General features: G+C 36.2%; 2 protein-coding genes across 3 annotated transcripts in view; one reads left to right on the top strand and one right to left on the bottom strand.

Moving 5' to 3' along the window:
* Positions 1–6,402, bottom strand: part of LOC129216257 (EF-hand calcium-binding domain-containing protein 14-like) — a 97,997-nt gene extending 91,595 nt beyond the window's left edge. The window contains exons 1-2 of the mRNA XM_054850456.1: positions 6,230–6,402; positions 4,422–4,609 (exon numbers count right to left, since the gene is read on the bottom strand). Coding sequence (XP_054706431.1) covers positions 4,422–4,609; positions 6,230–6,402 — 361 coding nt within the window. The remainder of the gene's footprint in view (positions 1–4,421; positions 4,610–6,229) is intronic.
* Positions 1–13,772, top strand: part of LOC129216259 (uncharacterized) — a 70,680-nt gene extending 56,908 nt beyond the window's left edge. The window contains exons 1-4 of one of the 2 annotated variants that reach the window (XM_054850458.1): positions 7,290–7,379; positions 10,492–10,716; positions 12,235–12,373; positions 13,531–13,772. In XM_054850458.1, coding sequence (XP_054706433.1) covers positions 7,337–7,379; positions 10,492–10,716; positions 12,235–12,373; positions 13,531–13,771 — 648 coding nt within the window. In that variant the 5' untranslated portion in view covers positions 7,290–7,336 and the 3' untranslated portion in view covers position 13,772. Of the gene's footprint in view, positions 1–7,289; positions 7,380–10,491; positions 10,717–12,234; positions 12,374–13,530 lie in introns of those variants that run through there. The other variant, XM_054850459.1, reaches the window with a different exon arrangement.
* Positions 13,773–26,481: the final 12,709 nt, after the last annotated feature.

The raw sequence follows: 26,481 nt of genomic DNA, 5'->3' as shown, positions 1-26,481 counted from the left end.
GAGATACAATAGGAAGGCAAGAGGATGGGAGATATATTGTTTCTTTACCGTGGGTAAAAGATCCTCATTTGCTAAATGATCATAAAAATTTGGCAGAAAAACGTTTGAAAAATACGGTAAAAAATCTTAAATATACAAGAAACTTAGGGGACTACGAAAATGTCTTTTGTGAATGGGAAACAGAGGGAATAATAGAAAAAATTCCAATTTCAGAAAATAAAACTGAAACTGCTTCTCATTATCTCCCACACAGAGCAGTAGTTAAGGAAAGTTCGACTACTAGAATTCGTCCAGTTTTTGACGGATCCGCTCATTTACCAGGAGGTTTATCTCTTAATGATTGCAACGAGAAAGGGCCTAATTTGATAGAATTGATCCCTACCATCTTGAACCGTTTCAGGATTGGAAAGTTTGGGGTGGTTGCTGATATTCGTCGAGCTTTTTTACAGATAGCTTTGCAATCAGCCGATAGGGATTTTTTGCGTTTTTTGTGGTGGGCAGAGGGCAATCCAGAAAAGACACTAATTTATCGCCACGCTCGTGTCGTTTTTGGCGTAAGTTGCAGCCCTTTTCTTCTGGCCGGTACACTTGCTTACCATCTCGATCAAGCCCCAGATGAACTTAAAGAAACTGCGCAAAAACTTAGAGATTCTCTTTATGTGGATAATTGTGTGGCTAGCGTAGACAGCGTAGCAGAATTAGAAAATTTCCGTGAACATTCTTGTAAGCTTTTATCATCCTCAAAATTTGATCTTAGAGGTTGGCAGAGTAATGCATTAATTCCTGAAATCGCTAACTTGGAAAAAAGTGAACCGGTGTCGGTTTTAGGACTTTTGTGGAACACCGCTGAAGACACGCTGTCGTGCGATGTCAGAAAAATAACAATAGATGGACCAATCACAAAAAGAACTATTTTGTCCGTTACACATCAAATTTTCGATCCGATTGGTTTTACTTGCCCAATAACTTTGATACCCAAAATAATTTTACAAGAATGTTGGAAAATCAAAGCTTCGTGGGATTCTCGGCTTCCCGATGAATTAGTGAAGCGTTTCGAAAAGTGGAAAAATGAGATTGCAAAATTGTACAGTCTAAAAATATCCCGACGTTTATCCAAATTGCCATTTACTCTTAAAGACATAACTTTACACATTTTTTGTGATGCTTGCAAGACATCTTATGCTACGTGCATATATTTTAGAGTGGAACAGGTTGGATCCCCAGTAACTTGTCATTTGATTGCCGCTAGAGCTAGAGTTGCTCCCTTAAAAAAGATTACGATTCCTCGTCTTGAACTTTTAGCTTGTTCGATTGGAGCTAGATTAGCAAACACCATCATATGCGACTTACGTCTCGAAGCCGTAAAAACTGTCTTTTGGTCAGATTCTATGGATGTGCTATTTTGGATAAAAAAGGAAGGCCCGTGGGCAACATTCGTAGAAAATCGTGTTCAAGAAATCAGAAGACTGACAAAAATTGAACAGTGGAGATTCGTACCAGGAGTAATGAACGTAGCTGACATTCCGTCCCGAGGATGTACCTTAGGAAAGCTATTGCGTACGGAATGGCTGTGCGGACCGGACTGGTTGAAGAGATCTGCCGAATATTGGCCGAAAGACGAATTTCCGCCTGCCATGGAAGTAGTGAACGCAGAAAAGAAGAAAGTTATAATCACAGCTACTAACTCCGAAGATAAGGGAAAATACTACTACAGATATTCTTCTTACGTTAAACTACTACGAATCACCGCGTGGATTTACAGATTTGTAGAAAATTGTAAAAAATCCAAAAAAGATAGACGATTTGGTGTTCTTGACAGTAAAGAGCTTCAGAAGGCTGAACAAGTAATTTTAAAGCAAATTCAATCAGAAGCTTTTGGAAGAAATCCTGACGCAAGATTAAGATCGATCAATACAATCGTAGGCGACGATGCCTTGATTCGAGTGAAAACGAAGATATTTTTTTAGAGATGATGACATGCATTTTCGGCTTCCAGTTGTACTTCCCTCCGAACACCCGGTTGTCCTTAGTCTCATTCGGTGGAAACATAAAGAGTTAGGACATTGTGGCGTACAACTGCTTATGTCAGCGCTTCGAGAAAAGTACTGGATTTTGAAGAGCCGGAAAATCATTAAGAAGGCAATCAAGTCCTGTATTGTGTGTCGAAGATTCAACTCTAAACCGCCCGAAGTTCAGGAAAGTGTTTTACCGGAAAATCGTGTAAAAGATGCATCAGTTTTCGAAATTCTAGGAATAGATCTAGCAGGACCCTTGATTCTCAAAGATAACTCAAAAGTTTGGATTTTGATTTTCACCTGTGCTGTTTTTAGAGCTGTTCATGTTGAGATGTTGACTTCAGTGTCTACAGATAACTTTCTTTTGGGGTTGAGGAGATTCATCGCGAGAAGAGGCAGACCGTCAATTATCTATTCCGATAACGGAAAGAACTTCGTTGGCGCAAAAAACCAATTAAGCAAGATTGATTGGAAAAAGATTCAAGATGAAACTACTGCTTCTTCTATTGCTTGGATTTTTATCCCCCCTTCTGCTCCCTGGTGGGGAGGATTTTGGGAAAGGTTAGTAGGAGTTTTGAAGAGAATTTTAAGAAAAGTTTTGGGTCAAACATCGTTGGATTATGAAGAGATGTTAACAGTCCTCTGCGACTGTGAGAGTATCATAAATTCGCGACCGTTGACTTACGTTAGTGATGACGTTCAAGATCTTACCCCGATTACACCTTCTATGTTTTTGCAAGAGATTAGAGAAATCGGTGTTCCAGACTTAGATGTGCTGGATCATCAGAAATTAAATAAACGTCACGCGTATACACAGAAAATACGAAAAGATCTCCGTTCGAGATTTCGAGTGGAATATCTCGGACAGTTGCGACAACCTGTGACTAATAGAAATAATTCTCCAGTTCTAAAAGTTGGTGACTTAGTTATCGTGTGGACAGATAACTGTAAAAGAATTGACTGGCCACTCGGAAGAGTTCTAGAAGTGTTCACAAGTAAGGATGGATGTGTGCGAGTTGCTAAAGTCAAGACAAAAACGGGTGTCTTTATTCGTCCTGTTAAAAAGTTGTGTTCTCTGGAGTTGGGAGCGGTGTCATCTTGTGAGCTTCAAAAGTTAAAACCCCCTCCTGTGACTGTTCTTGAGGATTTGTGTTGCACCACCACCACCAGTTCATCACCTAGCCTGACAGCATTGAAGTTGAGTTCCGGAGTTCCGAGCCCTGAACTCAAGGTGGGGAGTGTGGAAAACGCCCAAGAACTGAACTGAACTGAGTAGTTAAGTTTAAATAAATTAGCCGGACTCGCGCACCTCGTAGCAGTTCTTATAGCAGTATGTAATATTCAAAATTCTTGAGATTTTATTTTCGAGAGAGTTCGTTGCCGATATCTTCATTATGTTGTGTTTATTAATTAACAAGTTTCTATTTGCAACTAACATTGTAGTTTATTGTGCTGTAATTAAATTTTTCTAAGTTAAAAAGTTCAAGTGTTTGTGTCACAATTTCTACACGAAGGAATATCTGAAGACTTCAGTACAAATGATTTCATTGCCCCGCGACTTTTGGAAGCGTTGAAGAAGTTAAATAGATGGTAAGAGTTTTTAAATTTAGAAACTTACTTTGACGCGCAACAGAATGAAACCTTAATTTTAAGTCTACATGGTGTCATAATAATACAAGAAAATAAAGAGTGATTTGAGAATGCATTTAATAATTTGAAGACTTTAGTTTGTGCTGATTAAAAATATCAGATATATAACAAAATATCCGATATATATCAAAATTTTGGATATTTTCAATATTTTAAAAAAATAATATTTTCAAACCCTGGAAGGAGGTTTTCTAAAAGGCGGTGATCCGTCCCACAATTTATCTACGCCACATTCCTTACTTTTTAAAGGTCATTGGTCACTTAAACAGTATTGTGAAAATCGAATAACGCATAGCTGAATTTTACGAAAAAGGGAAAACAATCAACTTTTCAGTGCCTCCCTCTAATTTCCACACCTTTGTTTCGACCTCCCACTTTTTTAACGCACCAGCTGCCTAAACTGTCGAATATTTAAATTTTTTTACTATTCAGTTGCTGAATTTGATTTGTCTGATTCTTAGCAGTGTAAGGAATATTCAATGCATCCCTAATATTTACAATGAGTTACAAAGAATGTAATACTTGGTCAAATATTTATAATATATCATTATATAACCAGGTTGTTGTTAAAGTAAGTCAGCTTGAATTCATACCAGCTTCTGTATTTTGCTTCAATCATCATCAATACGAATATTGTGACTTCACAAAAATGTGGCTCAAAAAGCACAATTCTTTCAGTCAAAAGGATTTCACACATGTACTTGTTGCAAAAATTTAAAAAAAAAAAAAAAAAAAGATGAATTAAAAGGAACTTACTGTCTGAAAACTTGTCTTGTAACTCTTGAATTCTAGTACTCAAAGTCATGACATACCACAAGAGGGACGCAACAATAGCAAGGACAGAAAAATATGTAAAGATTTTTGCAATTTCTACAACACGGCAATTACAACCTTTAGAAGAAGCATTTCGTGAACTTTTTAACCTGGAGCTGGGACGAAAAGGCCTAGAAATATCAAAAGTATTTTAGTACACTTATGATCATAAAATGCGTTTACATGAGCATTGAATTTCATGCATTTATTCATCTACAAAATTTACATCAAGTTTGAAATAGATTTGTAAAACTTAAAAACCTTAATTATGATATAATGTTGATTATGATTTTTTTTCCTTCGTATATATTCATGGCACAGCCAGAAATACCTTCTGGTTGGGGGTTTTGATCAAAAAAATCTTATAGGAGGTTTATTTGATCAAAAATACCATCTGATGGATTTTTTTTATCAAAAATACCTTCTAGAGGGGGTTTTTTAATTAAATAAACCTTCTGAAATGAAGTTTTTTGATCAAAAATACCTCCTTAAAGTTTTTTTTTAATTAAACCAGCCCTTTCATATGCATAAACTGCTGCATTAGAATTTTCACTCATGTTAAAAACAATGCCTCGGGGGGGGGGGGATCTTCCAACCCCCCTTGCTGAGTCACTGATTCAAGTCAGGACTCCCGCATGGAAGGGGAAAACATAGGCACAACAAGATAGCGGTTTTATTTGTGGTTTTATTTGAAGTTCAGACCCTAGGTAGGATTTCACTGATATTTTTTTATAAATCTTGCTGCATAGCAGGACCTGCCAGGGCTACTAGTACTATCCCTTGCACTAACCTAAAGTAGAGGTTCTCCTGCAATTTGTACACAGGTTATCTCAAAATTTTTAATTTTTGCACTTACACATTCCCTTTGGTTCCTCACTACAGCAGATATACATTCAAAAAGGCATTATTTAGATTTTGTATTATGTGCACATTAAAATCTAATTAGTAATACGCTGAGTAAAATTCAACTTATTTCTTATAATTTATTGTATTTGGATGAACATTTTAGAAAAGAAAGATGATCGAGATGTTGTAATCCACAGTTAGAAGATTGATAGTTCAAGGTTAAACAGGTACAACATTCTTTTGTGGTTGCGAGCATTTTACAACCACACAAGTTGTGAATAATTTCTAAATTTTTGTGAAGAGGTTAGAAATTTTTGTTTATCTTCATATCCAAAAGTTTTAATTTGATGTAATAATTTTGCATGAGATTTTTTATGAACTAAAAAAAAACATAACGAGCAAAATTGTTGTTTCAGCTATGATTTTGTACTCCGTGATAGTATTAAATGGTCATCTATCACTCATTTCGAGGCAAAAGAAATGAACCTATGGGTATTATTTATACATATTATGATAATCACCACGAGATCACAAAATCAAAAGTTCTATGAAAAGTTTAAAAGCTTTTTTTTTTTTTTTTTGACATCATTTAGAAGTTGGAAGAAATATAAGTTCTAACACATTTGCCCAGATAAAAAATATTTTAGCACACTGCTACTAATACATTTAATTTGACGGTCATTACCAAAAACTTTAATTATGTTCCAAAAATTTTTCTTGATAAATTCATGACAGCACATTTTTTTCTGCCCATATTCAAGCTACATGACGAATTGAAACTCAAAAAGTTGAAAAAATACAAACTACTCTCGTTCAATTTTTAATTTCAACTTGAAACAAACTTAAAAGCACAATACTTAGCTATTAGTAAGCTGTTAAATAAGGGAAATTAACACTGAACTTACTTCTTAAATCTGACTTTTCGTTTCTGTTTCGGTGCTTGGAAATGTGAAAATGAAGGTGAATCTAAGGAATCACTAGAAGACATAGCTAAAAGTTCAACAGCTTCATGACTGTTATTATTTAATAATTTTGGGGGATTTGATTCCATTTCGGTTTGATCAACGAGCGATAACATAGATGTTTGTTATATAGTTTTATTTACAACGCTAATTTGAAAGCGAAATCAGCAGTAAACTCTTGAAACCCACAAAATCGTTAAGTCAATATTCATATCAGACACGTGAGTCATATTTATTTGAGAAAAAATAAACAATACTGCAAATTTTAGATATCGAGAAACGTGTGAGGATATTAGTTTCTTTTGACTTCAATTCAAGTCTCTCAGTCTTCGAAATCATTTTGGGCAGCATAAGTTATATTTTTTGAGATGTTTACAACACGTGACAGATTATTAGTCACATAAAAATCCGAAATATAATTCGCATTTAAATAATCTCGCCAGCTTGCGGAGAAATATGAAACTAATGGATCGTGAAAAGATCAACGTTTAGATCCTGTACCGACACTACAAGCTGATTGGTTGATTGAATGGTGGGAAGAGAAAGAAAGAAAAGTAGTCTTCTTCTAGAAACACTATTATTTTCAAGTTATTTCATAATTAATTAAAAATAAGAAACATGTCTAGATGTTACTAGAGTCCCGATGTTACTAAACAAGGAATATTTAGTATCATTTATAAATGTTCATTATTGTTCAAAACATGACAATATGTTTTTAAGGATAACTTTATTGTCTCCGTTTCTTTGTCACTCTATCGTTCTATCAAAAACATGGAGATTTTTGCCTTTCCAAAACAAAATCATTTTAAAAGTCATTTTAGGAAATTAGTGCTTGAAACAAGAATAAAGATTCTCAAATAATTTCTCCTTTTTTTTTCCGATCTTCATGTCTTTAAATCAGATTATGCAAATTTTGTTTATCTGTTTCGTAAGCAAGAGAGTGACACCTATGTCAATAATGTATAAAAAGCTCAACCACTATCGGAAAGCTATGTTCCAATTTAAGTACTGGTGTGTTCTGCTTAGAAAGGGTTCTTTAGAAAAGAAAACATGAAATACTTGGTAGCTGGCCTCCTGACTCTCGTCGCCTTTAGTAAGTAAAATTCTCATAAAGATTTTTTCTGCCAAAATGTATTTCTTTTACGCATAACTAAGTAACGAATGTATACCGATAAAATTACGGAAAAAAAATTTAATTTCACATTTGAAAAAAGATTAATAAATTAATCAGTAGAAAGTTTTTAATTTTAGGAAATTAACCTCTATAGTAAAAACTAAGTTTATGTGAAGATAAATTTCTTGTTCTTTGAATTTCGAGTTGTATTAACAACATGAAACACCTGTCTAAAGTTACTCGAAGACTTAACACGTCTAACTATACAGTGAGAACTTTCCAAAAAAAGTACTTTTTTTATTGCAGGGTAAAAGACATTCCGTCTTTCAGTTCAGAAGTTTTAACTTCTGGATACCATGTAGCCTTCTTAGTTTGACTTTTTGCTTTTACGTTCGGATAACGTCGCTGTAACAACCGAAAACGAACTTAGCCATTGTTGTTACTAAGTTGATTTGCTCCTTATAGCTCAGGGGATCTCTACCTTTTTTTTAATTTCTGTTTGAGAAATTTAGAAGGCAGAATACTTTGAATTTTGGGGATCTGGTAAAAGGTAATGTCCGTCTTTGAAGTGCCGAAATGTAGGTAAAGCCTTCAGGGTCTCGAAAGCACTAAGAGAAATTTTAATATTTGAAGTGTTTGTTAAATGTACGTCAAGTTTAGTTTTTTAAATAGTTCCTAACAGTTCTCAAATTTCTTCATCATTGAATTGACAATGAAAGATTATTGCTTTAGTTTCAAGAGTTTTGATCCATGGAAAAAATTTGGTGTGTTTAGAAAAATAAGTACTGGAAGATAACATTTAAGCGAAACGGGAAAGCAGCTTGAGTTTATGGCAGCTTGCCTCCCAAGACCATGGTGTTACCACATTATCAATTCTAATATGGTATTTTATAATTTCAGGACTTAGGTCCCACCCCGTACTCCTCCCAAAAGTAAACTTTGGCTGCGCTAATCCACTGAATACTTTGCCGGACAAATAAGATATTTGTTCTGAACCTTTTTTAAACTCGATTTTTCGATACTTTAAGATGAAATTATTAAAATGTGGTGTAATTTTAAACTTCTTTTAGATGTTACCCTTTTGATCTTTTATTTGCTTACAAAATCCAATCCTAAATTCTCAGACTCAATCACTATCCTAAATTTCATCAGGAAGGGAAGCTAGTTTATGATGGCTTTTTCGGTTGTATGTACATATTAAGCTTATAATGGTCGAGCTATTGTCTCGATGTTTTAAAATAAGTAGAGTAACTTCGATTTAGATACTCCTATTTAACCATTTCTTATTGCGACACATTTCACTAGTTCGGATTCAACTGCATTGAATGTATATACTCCTCCAATCAATGATATCCTTGACTTAACGATAATGTTGTCAAGTCTAAACAATGGTTAAATGCGAGTTATGCGGTACAAATAATAAATCCAGACTTATATACACCACTTCCTAAATTTCTTGTCTTTTACTGCTTTAAAACATGGAATTCCAAGAATTTTCAATAGAATTATATTAAGTGTTTCCAATAGTCCAATCTTTTACGAAATAAAGGAATGTGGTGCATTTAAAAATGCACCAGTTCTTAAGACTCGCATCGGCGTAACAACTGTCATAAAGACTTGGCAAACATACTTCTGGACTGTTTAGTGCAATTTTCTATTTTTTAAACTTTTGTTGAATTTAAAACAATGTGTGTCCAGTACAATCTTAATTTTTACTATGTGCTCCTACAAGCCTCGGAACTTTCGCGGAAATGGTATCTCTAGTTTTCTATTCCCGCGAGGTCAATTTTCTCTAGCATATTTGCTCAACCCATGGAAATTAATCTTAATGCTTTAGAAACTATTTGAGAGCTGAAACTTTGAAGTTTAACTTTTTCTAGGCATTTGCAAATTCTATTTCCTTTTCAAGATGTATATTAGCGTATGCTCGTGCAATTGCTCAATAAACCTGTACAAATATTAGTCATTCCGCGATAATTTCAAAACTTATTTCTCAGATTTATATTCCAAAGTTTGATTTGGGCAAGTATTTTTCTTGCTAGTCTTAAATTTTTGCTTTGACTTTAGTTTTAGATATATTAGATAGTAAAATCTAGTGTAATTTAAATGAAATTAAATGACCTTGCAGCGAAAAAATCTTCAAATTTCAGAATTTGATATAAAAACTTGATATTTCCCTCTGATTTAACACGATGTGGGTTGGGTTTAGAAAATACAGTAGAACATTTGTATTGCATTAATCCCTTTTCCCGTACTTAATATTTAATCTGAGATTTGTAAAACATTTTTTTAATTGAAATTTTAAGGAAATAAAATTTTACATAAATAGTAACTTTTCGAGTTAAATCTATTCATGAAGTCAATTCATAAACTATAAGCTAGATTGAACTCTTCCATAGAATTCAAGTTTTGAATACTTTATCATGGCTAAAAATTATGCCGTAAAATGCCTACTGCAGGCGTTTTCAAACTCGGTGCAGCGGCACCCTGGGGTGCCGCGAAATATCCATAAGCATCAGTATAAATGTAATAGCTACAGTATAGTAAGAAAAATGCAATTCTTCAAAGGGTGTCACGATTTCGGCACGTGCCCTTCCCGTAAGGTTACAATTTATCTCATTGAATATTCAAATTTTCTTATTTCTCGCTGCTCACCTATTCTCAACGTAACTCTTCCATTTCAAAAATATAGCTAAATTGTTATACTAAACGCGAGTCTATTCAGTTTAATTAGTTCTCGCGTGGTCATGATAACAAAGAGTCTAATATCGCTCATCATAGCACTTGTGTAAAGTTATATGCATAGGGTTTAGTGTTAAAATGCTGAGAAAGATGTTGAATGTCCGCGTTCAGTACAAATAAAATTTCTGTAACTAAAAGTGAATTAGATTTAAGAGATTAAAAGTAAAAAAATAAAATCCCTAATAAATATTAGGGGGGGCTTTTTTAACGTGGGTCTCCCCTCAAACAATTCGGCATCTGCCCTTGACTTCGAATGGTCTACGAATCTTTTATACGGTGCTTAATGTTATGATACACTGTAATTGCTATAACATGTAACACAATAGCCAGTCATTTTTTTAAATTTCAGGTCTCGTGTCGAGTCTTAACGAAGCAAACTTTACTGAATCCTCAAATGAAACTTCGATGGTGACTAACGAAACGCTACTGGTCACAGATGGTGCCGAATTCATTACTTTGAAAACGGAACGAAACTTAAGCAGCTCTTCTACCGAACATAATTTAGATCACGGGCTTACTTCTGAAGTTCAGGTGACAGAAGAGTTACACGAAGACCACGAGACAACCACAGAAGGTAACTTTTGTGATTTACCATTTAGTGTAATACTTTACTTTTTTCTAAAGCAAATTCAGTCTTTGGATGTTGAATGTATTTAGTCGGAGTTCACGTCAATTTTAAAGCAAATTAACTTGCAAGTTTTCATAATTAAACTTGGCGATAACAAGTTACGATAAATGACTTTAACGTTCTAAATTACGAAAAATGATTAACTGTGAAATATCTATTTTTGCGACGTCTTACAAATTTCTCAAAGATCCATAGCCAAAATTACCCTTTCAGTTCGTGCAAAATATCTAACCAAGAGATTCCTAGATATCCAATTAAATCTTAGGAGCCACAATGGTAAAAACTACGAATGCAAGTTTAATAAAGTTAAGCACGAAATTACGAGGTAAATTTTCAAGTTTTGAAGATTTAACCTAATTTCGGCTTTGAACAAATATTTTAAAGCCTCTTGCTTGCTTAAACTGAATACAAATTACTTGCACATTTGCAACTAAGGTAGTGTTTTCTCAAGTTTCCAAAATTTTAGCCGAATTTTAGGTTTGGACTTTTCTGTTATAATTCAGAATCTATTGAACTTCTAAATTGTTTGAACTTAAAGCGTCGAAGTAAATTTCAAACTTCAATTTTCGACTTTTTGGATAAATATTTACGCATCATTCTGAACAAACTGATATTGCATTACCGTATGCAAGACTTTACGAGCTTTAGTTCTTATTAAGACTTTTCATGTAAGCTTCTCTAGCATATGAATTGATTTAAATGACTTGTATGTATATTTAGTTAAGATTTTAAAAGTTAATATTTGGCGTGTCGTGTTACCATTAAGATTTCAGAGATCTTGAGCATAAGCTGAAACTTTTAGTTTATATATTCATTATTTAGATATTGGTAAATTGTTTTGAATAAAATAACAGGGCAAGGATGCCCACGTGCAAAATTAAGGGGGGGGGGGGCTCATATATTTTCTCCATAGAAATTGATTTCTGTATAGATTAGTCATTAAAGTTTGACATTTAAAAGAATTTATTCATTAAGGGCTGGAGAAATGTTTTTACATTTTAATAAAAACTAAAAGCAAGGAAGTTCTAATTCCGAAGGAGGGCTTGAACCCCCTTTGCCCCCCCCCCCCATATGAGCGCCCCTGTAAAAGTGTTCTTACTACTCAAAATATTTTGGTAAATTTAATCTTAAGAGCTAAATTTACATAAATAACCTCTGGTCTGCTCTCAAAACCATCCCTAACAGAATTTTGTGAATTGTTCTTCGCGGAACAGCAACGAAGATTGTTAGAGACTTTGACTCTCATTTGGTGGGTGTAACTTCATTATTACCTACGTGTCTGTCTTCTCCGACAGATTAGCTATCATTCCATTCAAAATTGCTTTTACCGGGATAACAATTTTAAGGTATGATATCATTGATGCTGATAAAATAATCGCTAGGATAGTTTCCAAAGAAAGTTCATTGAGGTACTTATTTAAACCTAAATATGCATTAACTGGTTCAAAACAAATCTAATTCCAGCGACTGGTATCGACGAACTGGGATGCGACAGAGACAGGAGGAGAAAGTACGAGCGAAAATGCGAAGCTGCTTATGAAATGGTTTCGGACAAAAACGAAGACATCAGAAACGACGAAGAAAGAAAAGAGGCCAAATGCTGGTGAGTATGCTGCTTTGTTTCGAATGGGAATCCCCTCAATTAACCTTTCCCCATTGTTCGACAGACAAGTTGCCCATTTATAGTTAGAACACGGAAGGATGGCGGATGAACTGCAAGCGGAAGCAAATTTAGGATGAGCAAGAACACGAGAGCAGTAAAATTATTACTACTCGCGCGTTCTCACTGATCCTACATACTACAAAATTTAGTTCTAGCCTGCAGGCCACCTGCCATCAATGGCATAACTATGGTTGGCGCAAGCCTTGTAAGAGTTCTGCCGAAAGAAGTGTTAGAATTTAAAGCTAAATGTCAGGATGGTGCCTGGTATAAATTTCTAAGCTTTCAAAACGAGAAACCTAGGTGCCATTTTTATTGGCAAATACCTGTATTCAAGCGAAATTGTTTATAGCACACATTGCCAATATGCAATACTTCGTGCTACACACTGCTGATAGTATTTCTAAAATATACAGAAAAGTTTTCCGATTAAATTGGTTGCATTAAAAAAAATTTTTAAATCAAATACTTCGGCCCAATTACGGGTCTTAGTCACTGGGAGACAGCCAAAAAGTTGAATGTGATTAAAATTTACGCTTTAAAGTTGGAACCAGTACAGTTTCAAATCTAGGCGTCAAATCAATTTTTGGTCCAGAACTGTGACTAATTTCTAATAGCTAGGAGTTAAACTCCTGGGCCTGAACTCTCCTATTTCCTCTTATAGGGCGCAAATTATCTAATTTGTCTTCGTGCTGTCATATAAAGATCGTTTAACAAATTTGCAGCTGCACAAAGAGCAATTCTTTATGCTCCTGAGGGAATCGAACTCGCTACCTCCGGCACTAGAGGCGGAGCTGGGTCGTGGAGCCCCAACATACACTAATGGTTACCTTAATTTAACCCAAAATGCAATCTGCAGTGCAAATGTAAATCCTGTACCTGTAATTTTAGTTAATTGTGCAAGCGTGCTTTTAGTTCACCTGAAAATCAAGCCATAAATGTCAATTTCCAATATTTCGTTATTAAGATTTCAAAACTAGTTTCTTCGAATATCTCAACTCAATTCTGCAGATCCTGCGATTTTTCCTTCTACGGCAATAATCTTTAAGTGTTCTTAAATTAATCTACCTGCTGTGGTTCTAAATTTTACTCTCTTCCAGTTCCATGGAAGACTACGAAAAGTGCGTTCTACAAGCCCTGGACAGATCAAATTGTGGACATCACAAGCCCGCCCTACGAACGGATCTACAAGCCACTCGTTTGCTCATGAATGTTATTTCCAACATTACTTGCACGGAATACAGAGGGAAATGTGGTTCCTACCCCTCGGCTGGAAATCCTACGAAAGCAGGTGTCAACTATGTGATTATGACTTTGATCTTTGGAATCCTCTTTTCTTAAAGAAAACTTCGGCGTTTGGAACGTATCTGTATTTTTATCTCTTGTGTTTTTAGAATTGTATTTGAATTTCAGAAGGAGTTTAAAATAAAATTTTTTAACTCTTAACTTGTCCTGCGTTGTGCCATTACTCTACACTCTACTACTATGCCAAGTGAATAGTTACCTCCACTCGACGTCATTTGATATGTAATAGTTGGCAAAATAGATTTTTCAAAGTTAAGTTTGAGGTGATTAGAGTTTCTGTTCATGATTATATATAATGTCATGGATAGGACATCTTAACGGTTCTTACATGTAATTAAAATGTCTTACTGCAGCTAAGTTTCCAGCCTTGCTTTTCAGATGGGACGAGAATAGTAATAAGAGATAATTTTAATCTTTTCCAAGAAATTTTAGCAAGCAAGCTTTTCGGGCACTAATGCTTAACTTTACTCATGCTGCATGTCCTATGAAAAGTACAGGAAAATTGGTTCACAACTAGTCTTTTAGAATTGGAGATAAACTAAACGGAAATGTTTAATATTTTAACTTGGATTCTTTCCGGTAAGGGATAAAAGTAAGGTTAGTTGGTTTGATTAGGATTTTTGGCACGAGAGCCTTAATGGCTGCACTGTACTGCGCCAACAGATTGTTAAGCAAGGGGAGAAAGATCCAAAAAGGAGTTACATTATTAAGAATCAAAGGGCCTAAAATTTTGAAAAAATGCCAAAATAAACAAAGTTTTAAATTTTGAATGACGTGCCGAAAGGAACTTGAGAATAAATTTTTATTGATATAAAGACAGAAACAAGGACATAAAAACGAACACTAAATCGGAAACAAAAATCCAATTTCCTTGAAGGAAGGGGAACAATTTATAAGAGTTGGTGAAGACTTAAATTCTTGAAGCAAAAATTCAGTCCAGATATATTAAAAATTGGAAAGTTTCTTAAAATAGTTATTTTAGTCCAATGATTGGACTTACTGAGTATTACTCTGAGGATTATTCAGTTTTGAGAACAAAGGGTTCATAACTGAAAATATTCAGTAAAGGTAAATATTTGTAAAGGTTGGATAATTTTGAGGATTTTAAACTTTAACGTCAAAAAGCTTGCGCTTTGTGCGTGTATCGTTATCTTTTGTTGTCATTGGCGTTTATTTTAGCCTCCCCTTTCGTTACTTTGCTACGTACGAATTTGAAAATTTAAACGAAATGAATTTGAATCTGCTTGATTTTTTAAAAAATGAATTTGAATCTGCTTGATAAGACTGCCAGGGATTTACAAGTTTACTTATTTCTTTTGAAAATACTTTTAAAAATAAATTAGATCATTTGTGTTCTGCTACATATCTGGAAGATAAACTTATGTTTTCGCCGTGAAAAATTAGTTTCATTTTGAAAATCTGATGACGTTAGTCCGAGGAAACTAATCTGCACTGTTTACCTGCCAAATTTTGAGTTCTTGCTATTCGATGACGGATGGAGTTTGGTTTTTGTGACAAAATGTTTACACATTGAAAGTTTCGGTACACTCGCTCATTTCTGACTAGATTTCTAGTAATTTGAACTGCCAAAATGTACAAAAGCTACTATTTATTTCAGTGGACAGAGAAATATAGGCTTTGCCAATGACTGAAAAAATCTGGAGCCCGCACTACTTTCTAATGCACCTTACAAATTAGCGATGGTTTTAAATTCAATAGAATAGATGAATGTACTAATGTAATGTGCTCGAGGTTATGTTCAAAGTTCCTGGATAACTTTTTAATCATAATCTTACAGTGGCGGTGCCTGGGGCTTATAAGTGCGAAGCGAAACTTTTTGTAAGTTTGAAACTTTATTTTAGTTTATCTTTGATTAACTTAAGGGCTTCAGAGATTCTCCCCCTCAAATTTTATGAAACTTCTTAAAAACGCAGTTTTAGTATAGTTTCGTCTAAGTTTGGGAAACGGGGAGAAAACTAGAGAGCTCCCACGGGAATGGTCACAAATTTAATATTACTTCCATGTGCACTTAAAGTAATTTGCCGCAAAAACTTGTAAAGGCTCCTTTTAGACCATTGAAATGCAATCGCAAAAGGAGATACGCAAATATACGTTACACATCCTACATACGAGATTTCAACTTTCTACGACCGCTTTTGTTTTATGCGAAATACATTTATGCACATGCAAACGTCACGAAAACTCTATATAGTTAACTCGAGAATGGTTAAGTGGACGTTTAGATAGTCTATATATAGGTACATATGAACTTGAGGATCGGCCGAAAAAACGAGTCAACATAAGTTTGGAGGTATGGAATAATTTGAGTGAAACATTTTTCGCGAAAACGATAAGGCCTGTACTTCGTACAAGGAAGTAAAATATTGGCTTTTTTCTGATTTTTATCAGATTGTCGATTTAAATGAGTAAACGTGATAATTCACAATGGATGGGGAAAGTGTATTTACAGGATTAGTTAGCAAAAACTCTTTATTTGCACAATAAAGCGTTTTGTAAAAAGTGGAGGAGTGTATAGTTTTCTAAAATCTGATTTTAAACTTTATTCTGAAGTAACACGTGTTACCCTTTGACGGCTGATAGCCCGCGTTTTCTACGTTCAACGTCAATATAGGAAAATTCTCTCATCCACAGCGATTGATAGGTTCATGGGTTTTTTGATTTTATACTTTTTACGCGCATTCAAAACGCAATCCAATTATTTCAGAGCTTAAATATCGATAATTCATTTCTGGAAATTTTAGGTTGACAGCTCGGTATTTTGCAAATCACATAGGGGAGGGTGGCCCAAAGCGGGTAGGTTTTCGAAGAATGCTCGAAAATTGCAGTTTTTGCATTTTTATCGCAACAATTTCGGTTTTATTTCTTAGCAGGGTTCTTAAACTTCGAAATAAAAAGTGATTTTTTTTTAATTGTTTCAAACCCAATATTTATTTATTATTAAACTATAAAAACATTTGAAAAACCCGCTTTGGCCTACAAGGGGGCCTAAAGCGGGTAAACTTAACTAATTGTGATTTGGTACATTTGCCAATCAAATATGAAGGTATAAATGATTAAATTAATTGACTAGCTACCTGCCATTATGAAAAATATACATAAAAAAGTTATTCTTATCCAATTTAAAGTCAGCACATTTGTTTATAAAACATAAAGAAATAACTGATTAAATGAATTAACTAATTAATTTCCATCATAAAAAATAACTTTTATCCAGTTGAAATAGAAAATCTAAGTCAGCACATGTTTCAAGAAATTATAAATAAATACATGGTTAAATCCTATACCCGCTTTGCCCAAAAGCACGTTTTTTATTTCAATAATTATAACCTTAAATTAATAATTTAAAAAAAAAAACGGAATGACCATCGTAGTTTGTAGGTGGATGGTGTCAGAATAACGTACTGTCTAACCACGGATTGTATGGAAAGACAAACATCCGTTTTACAGCCGGAAATGGACAAATCTATTATTTTTTAGCGATGTCAGCTTTTGCAGAAGCAGAGTCTCATTCAGATGAGCGGAACACGCGCATCAATCTTTTACTTTTCCCCCTTATTCACATGGATTCGTCAATTCTGGACATTTGAAAACTACATGCAATCCGTAGATGGACAGTAACATTAATGACAGTTTTAAAAAAAAGCTGGTTTTCGACTACTCACAAGTTACAAAACTTCATTTTTTTAAAGAAATTTATCATTTTTTATTTTTAAGCCTGATTGCGCCATGCTGCTTCACTGCCGCTTTACTAGGACTGATTAAAACTCGGGGGGGGGGGGGGGGGTTCGGGTAAACACGACATACATATGTATCGCCGCTGACACACCGTGCGGGGCATACGAAGACTTACCCGCTTTGGGCCACTCTCCCATATACTTACTAACGCAGCACTTCTCAACCTTTTTTTCGACCTGCGAACCGGAAAGAACTTTTTTAAAAAAATCGTGGAACAGCATTGACCGGTCTTTTTTTTTTTTTTTTTTCGAAGGGATGGTAGAGAGAGAGCTTGCATTTGCGGACCGTTGAAAACACACGTATTTTGTGGAGAAGCAATTATCTTTTTCTTTTTTTTTTCAAAAATAAAAAAAGGATAAATAAATAAAATAATAATAATAATAATAATAATAATCAACTCGAGAACAGTTGAAACACTTGTGAAAACATTTGCGAACGTATATGAAGCTTATTTTTTCTTTTTTTACAAAACATAATAATAAATTATTAAATATAATTTGATGTTGAAGAACTGTTACAAAAAATTTTTAAATGTTAAGAATAAGATATGTAATTATTGTAGCAATTATGTAGAAACATCAAACATTTCTGAAAAATTATAGAAAATTCCAAAGTTCACAAAATTTATGCAAAAGATGTATAGGATATTATTTTTACTGTGTGATGGTACTTTTTTTGAGGAAGAAACATTTTTTAAAGTGGACGAGCAAAAATCTGTGGGGATCGGTCAAATTTTTGACTGATCCCTGTTGAAAATCCGGGGGACCACGGGTTGGTTGAGAATCGCTGTTCTAATCCGATGGGAAGAGTGTCGGGAACACTGCATAAAAACTAAAAAGAAATTTTAAAAAAAAGTCGAATGAGGTGCGAAGAGGTAAGACTTCGCATTGAGCTTTTGTTTTGAGATTTATTATACGTAGCGTAATTTCTAACTTCATTTCTGTAAAATAAGGACATATATTTTTACTTACTGTTTGCAAGCCGTAATTTTCAGGAAAATAAAGATATTGTTGATTTCACGAAAATATCGCGAATATTATTTGAACAGAACGAAAAATTGATTATTTTTACATCGTTGAAATATTTCGCGAGGCCAAAATTTTCGCGATTACGGCGGGCTCTCGCAAATGAGTGTGCTTTTACAGTATAGTTATTAAAAAAGAGTATTTTAAGTCGCTTTTTTTTTTTTTTTGTTTTTTTTTGGAATTTAAAAGTCTATGTTCACTTACAGAATTAAATCCTCAAACCTCACGATTAATTCGTCATGTTTGATGAAATGGTTTTGTACAAAACTGCTCCAATTAAATTTTTCGTAAAATGGACGGAAATTTCGTGAAATTTGAGCAAGTGTTTCTGACTTGTATACACAGAATCCGTCGCAAATGATATTTGTCTAGCGAAGAAACGTCCATTTCGGAGAGTGTAAACAAACAAAACGGGAACGTATTTAAAATGTATATAAAAACCAAACTAATAATATTCTGTGCAATTGCTGCAACATTTTTTTGCAATGTGAAATGACCTTGCACAGCAAACAGATGAAAAAAAAAAGTATCATGAGACTGGAATAAAATGCAAAATTTTGAGACCTTTGATGGAAAGCAATATTTTAACAAGATTCACATTTATTTTAGAAACAGCTGCCCGTCTAGGTTGATTAATGGCAGCTTAAGATGCTCAAACTAGGAAGTTATGATAATGAGCTTCTAAACTGCTAATTATTTCCTCAATTCCCCGAAAATATTCAACTTTTATCTGTCATTCAGTTTTTCATATCTCTGCAAGTACAAGGTTTTTCGCTTTATTGACTAATCTATCGAAACTCACACGAAAATTTTTAACCAAAGTTGTCTTTTTTCCCATACAAGACAGCATTTTTCATCCAATGATATTTCAGGATTTTGAGCTGTTTTAATGTTTTGTTTTTTCGCTTCTTTTTGCTTTGAAATTCCAGCATCAAAATGAATTTGAAGGAGGACAATTATTTTTGTAAGGCAGTTGTTTCCACAATTTCCGTTCCTTTAGTAGGGATGCCTATCTCCCCAAAGGTGATGACGTGCCCTCCCCCCTAAAATTTTATGTGCTATAGACACATACAGGAGCATGATGTCAGAAAGTTTGCGAGTTGGGCAAGGGTTGTGACTTTGTGGCGGTGATACTCCCCCCCCCCCCCCGCCCCCTTCTGCTGCATACTTGCGAGTTGATGTCTTATGTGATGATAGTTCAAGTTTTTTTCCCCCTCTTTATTTTAAAATATCTTGTGTCCTGAACCTCGTGAAAATTTTTTGTTTTTTATAATCGATTACACATTTAGAGCTACTGCTACTAGTGCGCATTTCCTTAAAATATTAATAGTGTAGAGTTTAAATTTCTCTCTCTCTATTTTAAATTTTTTCTACACTTTGGAACAAACTCGTATTTTGGCAGCGCATATATTCCTCTTCGCTGGGCTGTGATTTTTGTGGTGATATTTCGACAAGAAAAAAAAAGTGCCTCTACTGCGATTATTGGCAGTCATGTCTATTAATTTGTTATATTTTTTTTTAAACTGTGGGTTGCCATGCTCTATATGCCATGATTTCTTATATTATACTGATTTATTTTTTTTGGCGGCTTTAGTTAATAGTTTTTTATTTGTTCATTCATTTTTTATCATGGTAAGAAAATTTTTTTGTCACTTTTATTCTAAAGTTCATACAGGTCATGAAAATCCGGGAAAGTCAAGGGAAAAAAAATAAGCAAATTTCAGACCTGAAAAAGTCATGGAAAAATGAAATTTTCTTTCAAAGTCATGGAAATTTGTTTGAAGTCATGTGAAAATGTCCTGGGTAAAGGGAAAGTAACAGTTGCTAAAAGAGCATTAAAAATCTTTAGTGATTTAGCAGTATTGTGCATAAAATCATTTTAAACTGAACAATTGTGTAATTTCAAAAACAAATCCAAATTTTGAAATCTCATTGCATCCACTTCTGTAGCAATCGCTCGTCTTTTTTTTTTTTTTTTTTTTTTTTTGCGATATGATTTTGCTCATTGGACATCACTCATTTTGAATTTATCATTATTTCCATTACTTCTTTTATTTTATTTTCTGTAGTAGTGAATTTATACGTTCTTCATTTTGCCACACATACTCAAAAAATGCAATTCAATTGCATCCGAGTTCGTTTTCATCACTCTTAAAAATTTTGTTATTAAATTTATCAGAGTTTATCTTAATTCGTTGAAGGTTTTAGAAAACGAAGATCTTTGATTAGGTGATAGAATAGAGAAATAGAGGAATTCTAATTACTCTAAAACAGTATGTGCCCAACATACGGCCCGCAAAGCTAATCCATGTGACGCACTACTATGATCAATGTCATGGATCAAGCACTATGTTCTGGATTTACAGAACCTATTAATTAATATACATTTGAAAATGGTCAAATAAGTAAAGAAGTACATTTGAATCAGAAGATTTATTCACTACTGCATGGTTTTTTTTTTTTTTTTAAATAAAGATCTGGGCTAGAAACAGGAATTTAGTAAAGAATGTCGCTTTTCTTTAAAGAACCAAAATACTGTTACTGTCAAAGATTCCTTTGTGCCATTCATTATCATTCTGCCTGTTTATAGAAAAATTATTAGACATTTTAGCATCATTATATTCCACTCACTGTATTTTTACTTTATTTAAATTTATATGATGAAGACTAATAAGAGCAGTTTAGTATTGTTAGGTGTATACTGATATTTTTCAATCACAAGTGCTTCGTTGAGGTGGTGGCAATCAAACAGAGATTTTGCTGCTGCTCATTTCTAAAAATTGGCAATTTTAATTTTTTTTTTTTTTTAGACATTTGTAAACAGCCCTCAAACTGTCTTGAATCATTTCTCAACTATAGGTTACCATTTCTTACACAAAGAGCAAAATTTTAATTTTGGAAAAGCATATTTATTTAACATAAAATACTGTTACGATGCGCAAAATCAGTGATCAATGGGAGAGAAAGATATAAAATAAAACAGTACGGCAATGGCGTCGCTACGGGGGTGGGGGGAGGGGGTCTCCCAGGGTGACACCAGACTGGGTGTAGACATCCGAAGTAGAATTTGAAAGTTTTTGAAAAATATAAGTACTGTAACGGATTCGGTGCGACTTCCACTTTCTTGAAATGAAAAGACAGTTCTTGATAAAAACACAGGAAATTTATTTACACTATGTACAGGAAAGATCGTCAACAACTGCTAAATTATTCATCAGCAATTAAGCAATTATCACACAACACCGTAAACTCGACGTTTACACACGTATTTTCTTCCAAATACGAAAACAACACAGCGAAATGCCTCGCTATAAACAGAGCTAATACACACTCACAGTTCGAAATCTGAATCGAAACTCTCCTGTTTATCCATCGCTAACGGCTTATATAGACACCGAAAAGAAATTTCTCAAATATTCCACACGCTTCTGTAAAGTCGTAGACCGTTATCAAATTTTATCAATGAACAAAAAGGAAATAGGGGTCGTATACTTTAGCCATATGAAAAGGGGTTGTATATTCATTACGGGAAACTATTTACAGGTTACGTTACTAGAATAATTACTATTTACAGGATTTGTAACATTGCCCCCTTCCTAAGGACTGCACGTCCCGGGCAGTACAATCCCCAGAAAGGGTACCAAACTTCTATCACAAGTTTACAAATATATACATTAATTAATAACTAACAGATACAGAAAACACAATAATAACAAGAAACATTACTAAACATTAAAAGCAAAAATTATCTACAAGTTTTATGTTATCAACCATGGTTGCTTACGTAATACTCATGAACTATGGCAATAGTATGGGGCTAACCGATCATAATGTACAACCGTAGGTTTTGCATTAGGTGATTTTTGGATCCTCACTACGACGTCATTCAGTCGGTTAAGGACTTTGTAGGGTCCATCCCAATGCGACTGCAATTTGGGTGAAAGACCTTTCCGTCGGATGGGATTCCATAACCAAACCTTGTCGCCTTCGTTGAATTCATGTCCAGTAGACCTTGTGTCGTATCTGGTCTTCATCTTCTCCGCCGCGATGTTGATTCGCTCTCGTGCGAAGTTATGAACGTCTTCCAACCGGGCCTGGAGATCCTGGATGTACTCCTCAGGCGATGAAGGCGCATCCGGAGGACGACCGAAGACGAGATCACAAGGTAGCCGAAGCTCTCGTCCGAAGAGCATCTGAGATGGCGCAAATCCGGTAGTCTCGTGGACAGCACTGCGGTAGGCCAGCAGGAACAAAGGTAGCTTCTTGTCCCAATCCTGTTGATTTCTGGATACCATAAGTGAGAGATTATTCAGGATCGTGCGGTTAAATCTCTCCACCATGCCGTCCGATTGTGGGTGTAGTGGTGTTGTCCTAGTTTTCTCAATTCCGAGAATTTGACATAGGCCCTTAAACACAGCAGAGATGAAATTCCTCCCTTGATCGGAATGAATCTGCAAAGGTGTTCCGTATCTCGAGATCCAATGCTGGACTAGAGTCTCTGCTACGGTAGTAGCTTCTTGATCTGGAATGGGATATGCTTCCGGCCATTTGGTGAAGTAGTCGATGGAAACAAGAATGTATTTGTTCCCATCAGCAGTTCTTGGTAGAGGACCCAGGATGTCGATCCCAATTCGTTCGAAAGGAGCTCCAACGTTGTACAGATGTAGCTTCCCTCTGCTTCTTTTCTTCGGTCCTTTACGAGCAGCACAGGCGTCACAAGAATGGCACCACTTCTCCACGTCATCCTTCGCCTTGCTCCAGAAGAAGCGCTCCCGAACTTTATTGAGGGTTTTCAACACACCAAAATGTCCTCCAGTCGCACTACTATGTATTTCTTTCAGAACGTCTGAAATCCTTGATCGGGGAAGTAGTAACTGCCACCTAGATGTTTTGCCGTCGTCAGATTCCCATTTCCGGTGTAGCACGCCATTCCGTAAATGGAGTGAGTTCCATAAAGCCCAGTATCTTTTTGTTGCAGGACTGAAGATGGAAACGTCCTGCCAACTAGGGCGTCGACTGTCACTTTCCATGAACTCTAAAATTGGTTTTATGTCGGGGTCTTCAAGTTGATCTTTTCGAACTTGGTCATCACTCCATGGATCAGGTTCTGATGATGTTGGAGTCACTGTCACCTGATAGGCGGTAGGGTTAGTCGTTCCATACTGTTTCTCGATTCGGGAACAATAGTGGCAGTTCTCAGGACAGGGTCTCCTTGATAAAGCGTCAGCATTACCGTGAGATAACCCTTTTCGATGCTTGATCTCCATGTCATATTCCTGGAGCCGCTGTATCCATCTGGCTATCTGGCCTTCCGGATTTTTGAAGTTCAAAAGCCAAGTTAATGAGGCATGATCTGTCCGAAGCAGAAATTTTCGGCCGTAGAGGTAATGATGGAAGTGTTCTACAGCTTTCACTATGGCCAGTAACTCCTTTCTGGTGACGCAGTAATTTCGCTCCGACTTTGATAAGCATTTGCTCCAGTAAGCGATGACATGTTCATTGCCGTCAATTTCTTGGGATAAAACAGCTCCGATGCCCTCGTTGCTAGCATCAGTGTCCAGGATGAAGGGTTTTTCAGGCTGAGGGTAGGCGAGGATAGGCGTTGATGTTAAAGCCTCCTTCAGTCGTAGAAATGCATCTTCGCATTCTTTGGACCATTCAAACTTTTGCTTGCTCTCCGTCAGCTTATGCAAAGGTCGTGCAATGTTGGAAAAACCCTTCACAAACTTCCTGTAGTACGTGCAGAGCCCCAGGAAACTTCGCAGCTGATGGATGTTTTCGGGACGACTCCAACTCTTGACCGCGGATACCTTTTCCGGATCGGTTTGTACACCCTCAGAAGAGATGATGTGACCAAGGTAGTTCACTTCCCGGCGGAACAAATTACATTTGGACGGGCTTAACTTCAGATTGGCTTCCTTGAGCTTTTGCAGCACCTTCCTAAGATTTGCCAGATGTTCTTCGAAACTGCTTCCCACGATGATGATATCGTCTAAATAGACCAGACAGGATTCGTAGGAAAGTCCTCTTAACACTGTCTCCATAAGACGCTCGAACGTAGCTGGTGCATTGCAGAGGCCGAAGGGCATCACTTTAAACTGCCACAAGCCTTGTCCAGTTGTAAACGCTGTCTTCTCTCGGTCGTCAGGGTGTATTTCAACCTGCCAGTAGCCGCTCTTCAAGTCCAGGGTCGAAAACCACTTGTGTCCGGAAAGAGTGTCCAAGGTGTCTTCTATCCGTGGAAGAGGGTAGCTGTCTTTCTTGGTGATTTCATTCAGCCGTCGGTAATCGACACAAAATCTGGTGGAGCCATCTTTCTTTCGGACCAAGACGATGAGAGAGGCCCAAGGACTGGATGAAGGTTCGATTACATCATTCTCCTTCATCTCTTTCAGGAGGGTCTCAACCTCTTCCTTCTTGGCGAACGGTAGTCGTCTTGGATGCTGTTTAATAGGGGGGTGTTCTCCAGTGTAGATCCTATGCTGCGTTAAATTCGTACGGCCAACATCCTCCGATGTAGATGAAAACAGATGCTTGAAGTCATCCACCAATTGTTCCGCAGCAGTTCTTTGATGTTTCGATAAGGGTGCACTCCCAATTAACTTCGATGTCAAGGACTCAGAAGACACAGTCTCGTGGGAATTGATTCTTCTAATGATGCAGTTTACTGGAGTACAAGTTGCCAGCACTTCACCTTTCCGGATATTCCTTGGCCTTTCACTCACGTTGACGACTCGCACAGGAATTACATCTTTAGAAAGGTCCACCAGCGTAGATGCTACCAGCACTCCTTTTGGGCTATTGCTTAAGTTGGGGTATTCAATGAGTCCAAATCGAAAACTATTGCTTTCTTCAATGGAGCCAGGTATTAATGATTCTGACCTTGAGGGAATCGATAAATCTGTTTGGGCTATTATTTGATGAGCGGATTTTACATCACCTTCTGCGGGGAAAACGGCTATGTCTTCTCTCATCGAGTGCAGCTCATTTGTCTTGAAGTCGAGGTTGAAGTCATACTTCTTTAAAAAGTCCAATCCGAGAATGAAGGGGTCTGTGATAGCAGCAACGAATGCCGTATGATGGTAAGTGGCATTTCCAAACACAATTTCTAAGTTTACTTTACCTTCAATCTCGATCTTGTCACCTGTCACAGTTTGGAGGGTAACGCAGGGCGGCGTCCATAGAATGTTGAGTCCAAATTGACGAGCCACATCTGTTCTAATGATTGTAACATTGGCTCCAGTGTCAATAATCAGTTCGCAGGCAAACCCGTTTACGTATGCGTAAACAAACAGTCCATTACTGCCGCCACTCGTCGATGAAATCTGGAAAACTTTAAGATGGGGCTCATTCCAATTTGGCGACCTCCGCTCCGCGAGATTGCCATGGCTTAGTTTTCCTGGACCTGGGAGGGAGAGGTGCTCTTCCCTCTGGTTTCTTGGCGAGCTTCACAGTTTCTTCGTAAGTGACCCTCGCCGCCACATTTCCAGCACTTAAGTGATTGTCCATTTTGGTACTTGGGAGCCGAAGTCCTTTTGAGGATTCCTGCAATTTCTTTTATTTGCTTTTCCAGTTCAGCAAAGCGTGACGAAACCGGATCAGGCTCATCAGTTTTCACGCCGCGGATTGAATGGCGATCCTTGCGGGTTGCTTGCTGGGCGGCCTCCAACTTCATCGCAAACACAACAGCAGAACTCAGGTCTTTGACATCCGCCATCCGTAGAGCTTTCTGGATTTCCGGATCTCGAACCCCGTCGATGTAGTAGTTGAGTGCCAGGTTGTCTCGAACATCCGCAGGACAGTCGCAAAAAGCAAGATGAGACAGTCTCTCGACGTCCGCCGCTAGCTCTTGCAGGGTTTCCCCGGTTTTCTGGAAACGGGACTTCAACTGGAGTCGGCTGAAATCTTTCTGGCACTTCTCACCGAAGCGAAGCTCCAACGCAGATGTGAGGGCGGCGAAATCCA

The sequence above is a fragment of the Uloborus diversus genome, chromosome 2 (assembly GCF_026930045.1).
Source record: "Uloborus diversus isolate 005 chromosome 2, Udiv.v.3.1, whole genome shotgun sequence".
Classification (NCBI taxonomy): domain Eukaryota; kingdom Metazoa; phylum Arthropoda; class Arachnida; order Araneae; family Uloboridae; genus Uloborus; species Uloborus diversus.
This window is presented reverse-complemented; position numbering and strand designations above follow the sequence as displayed.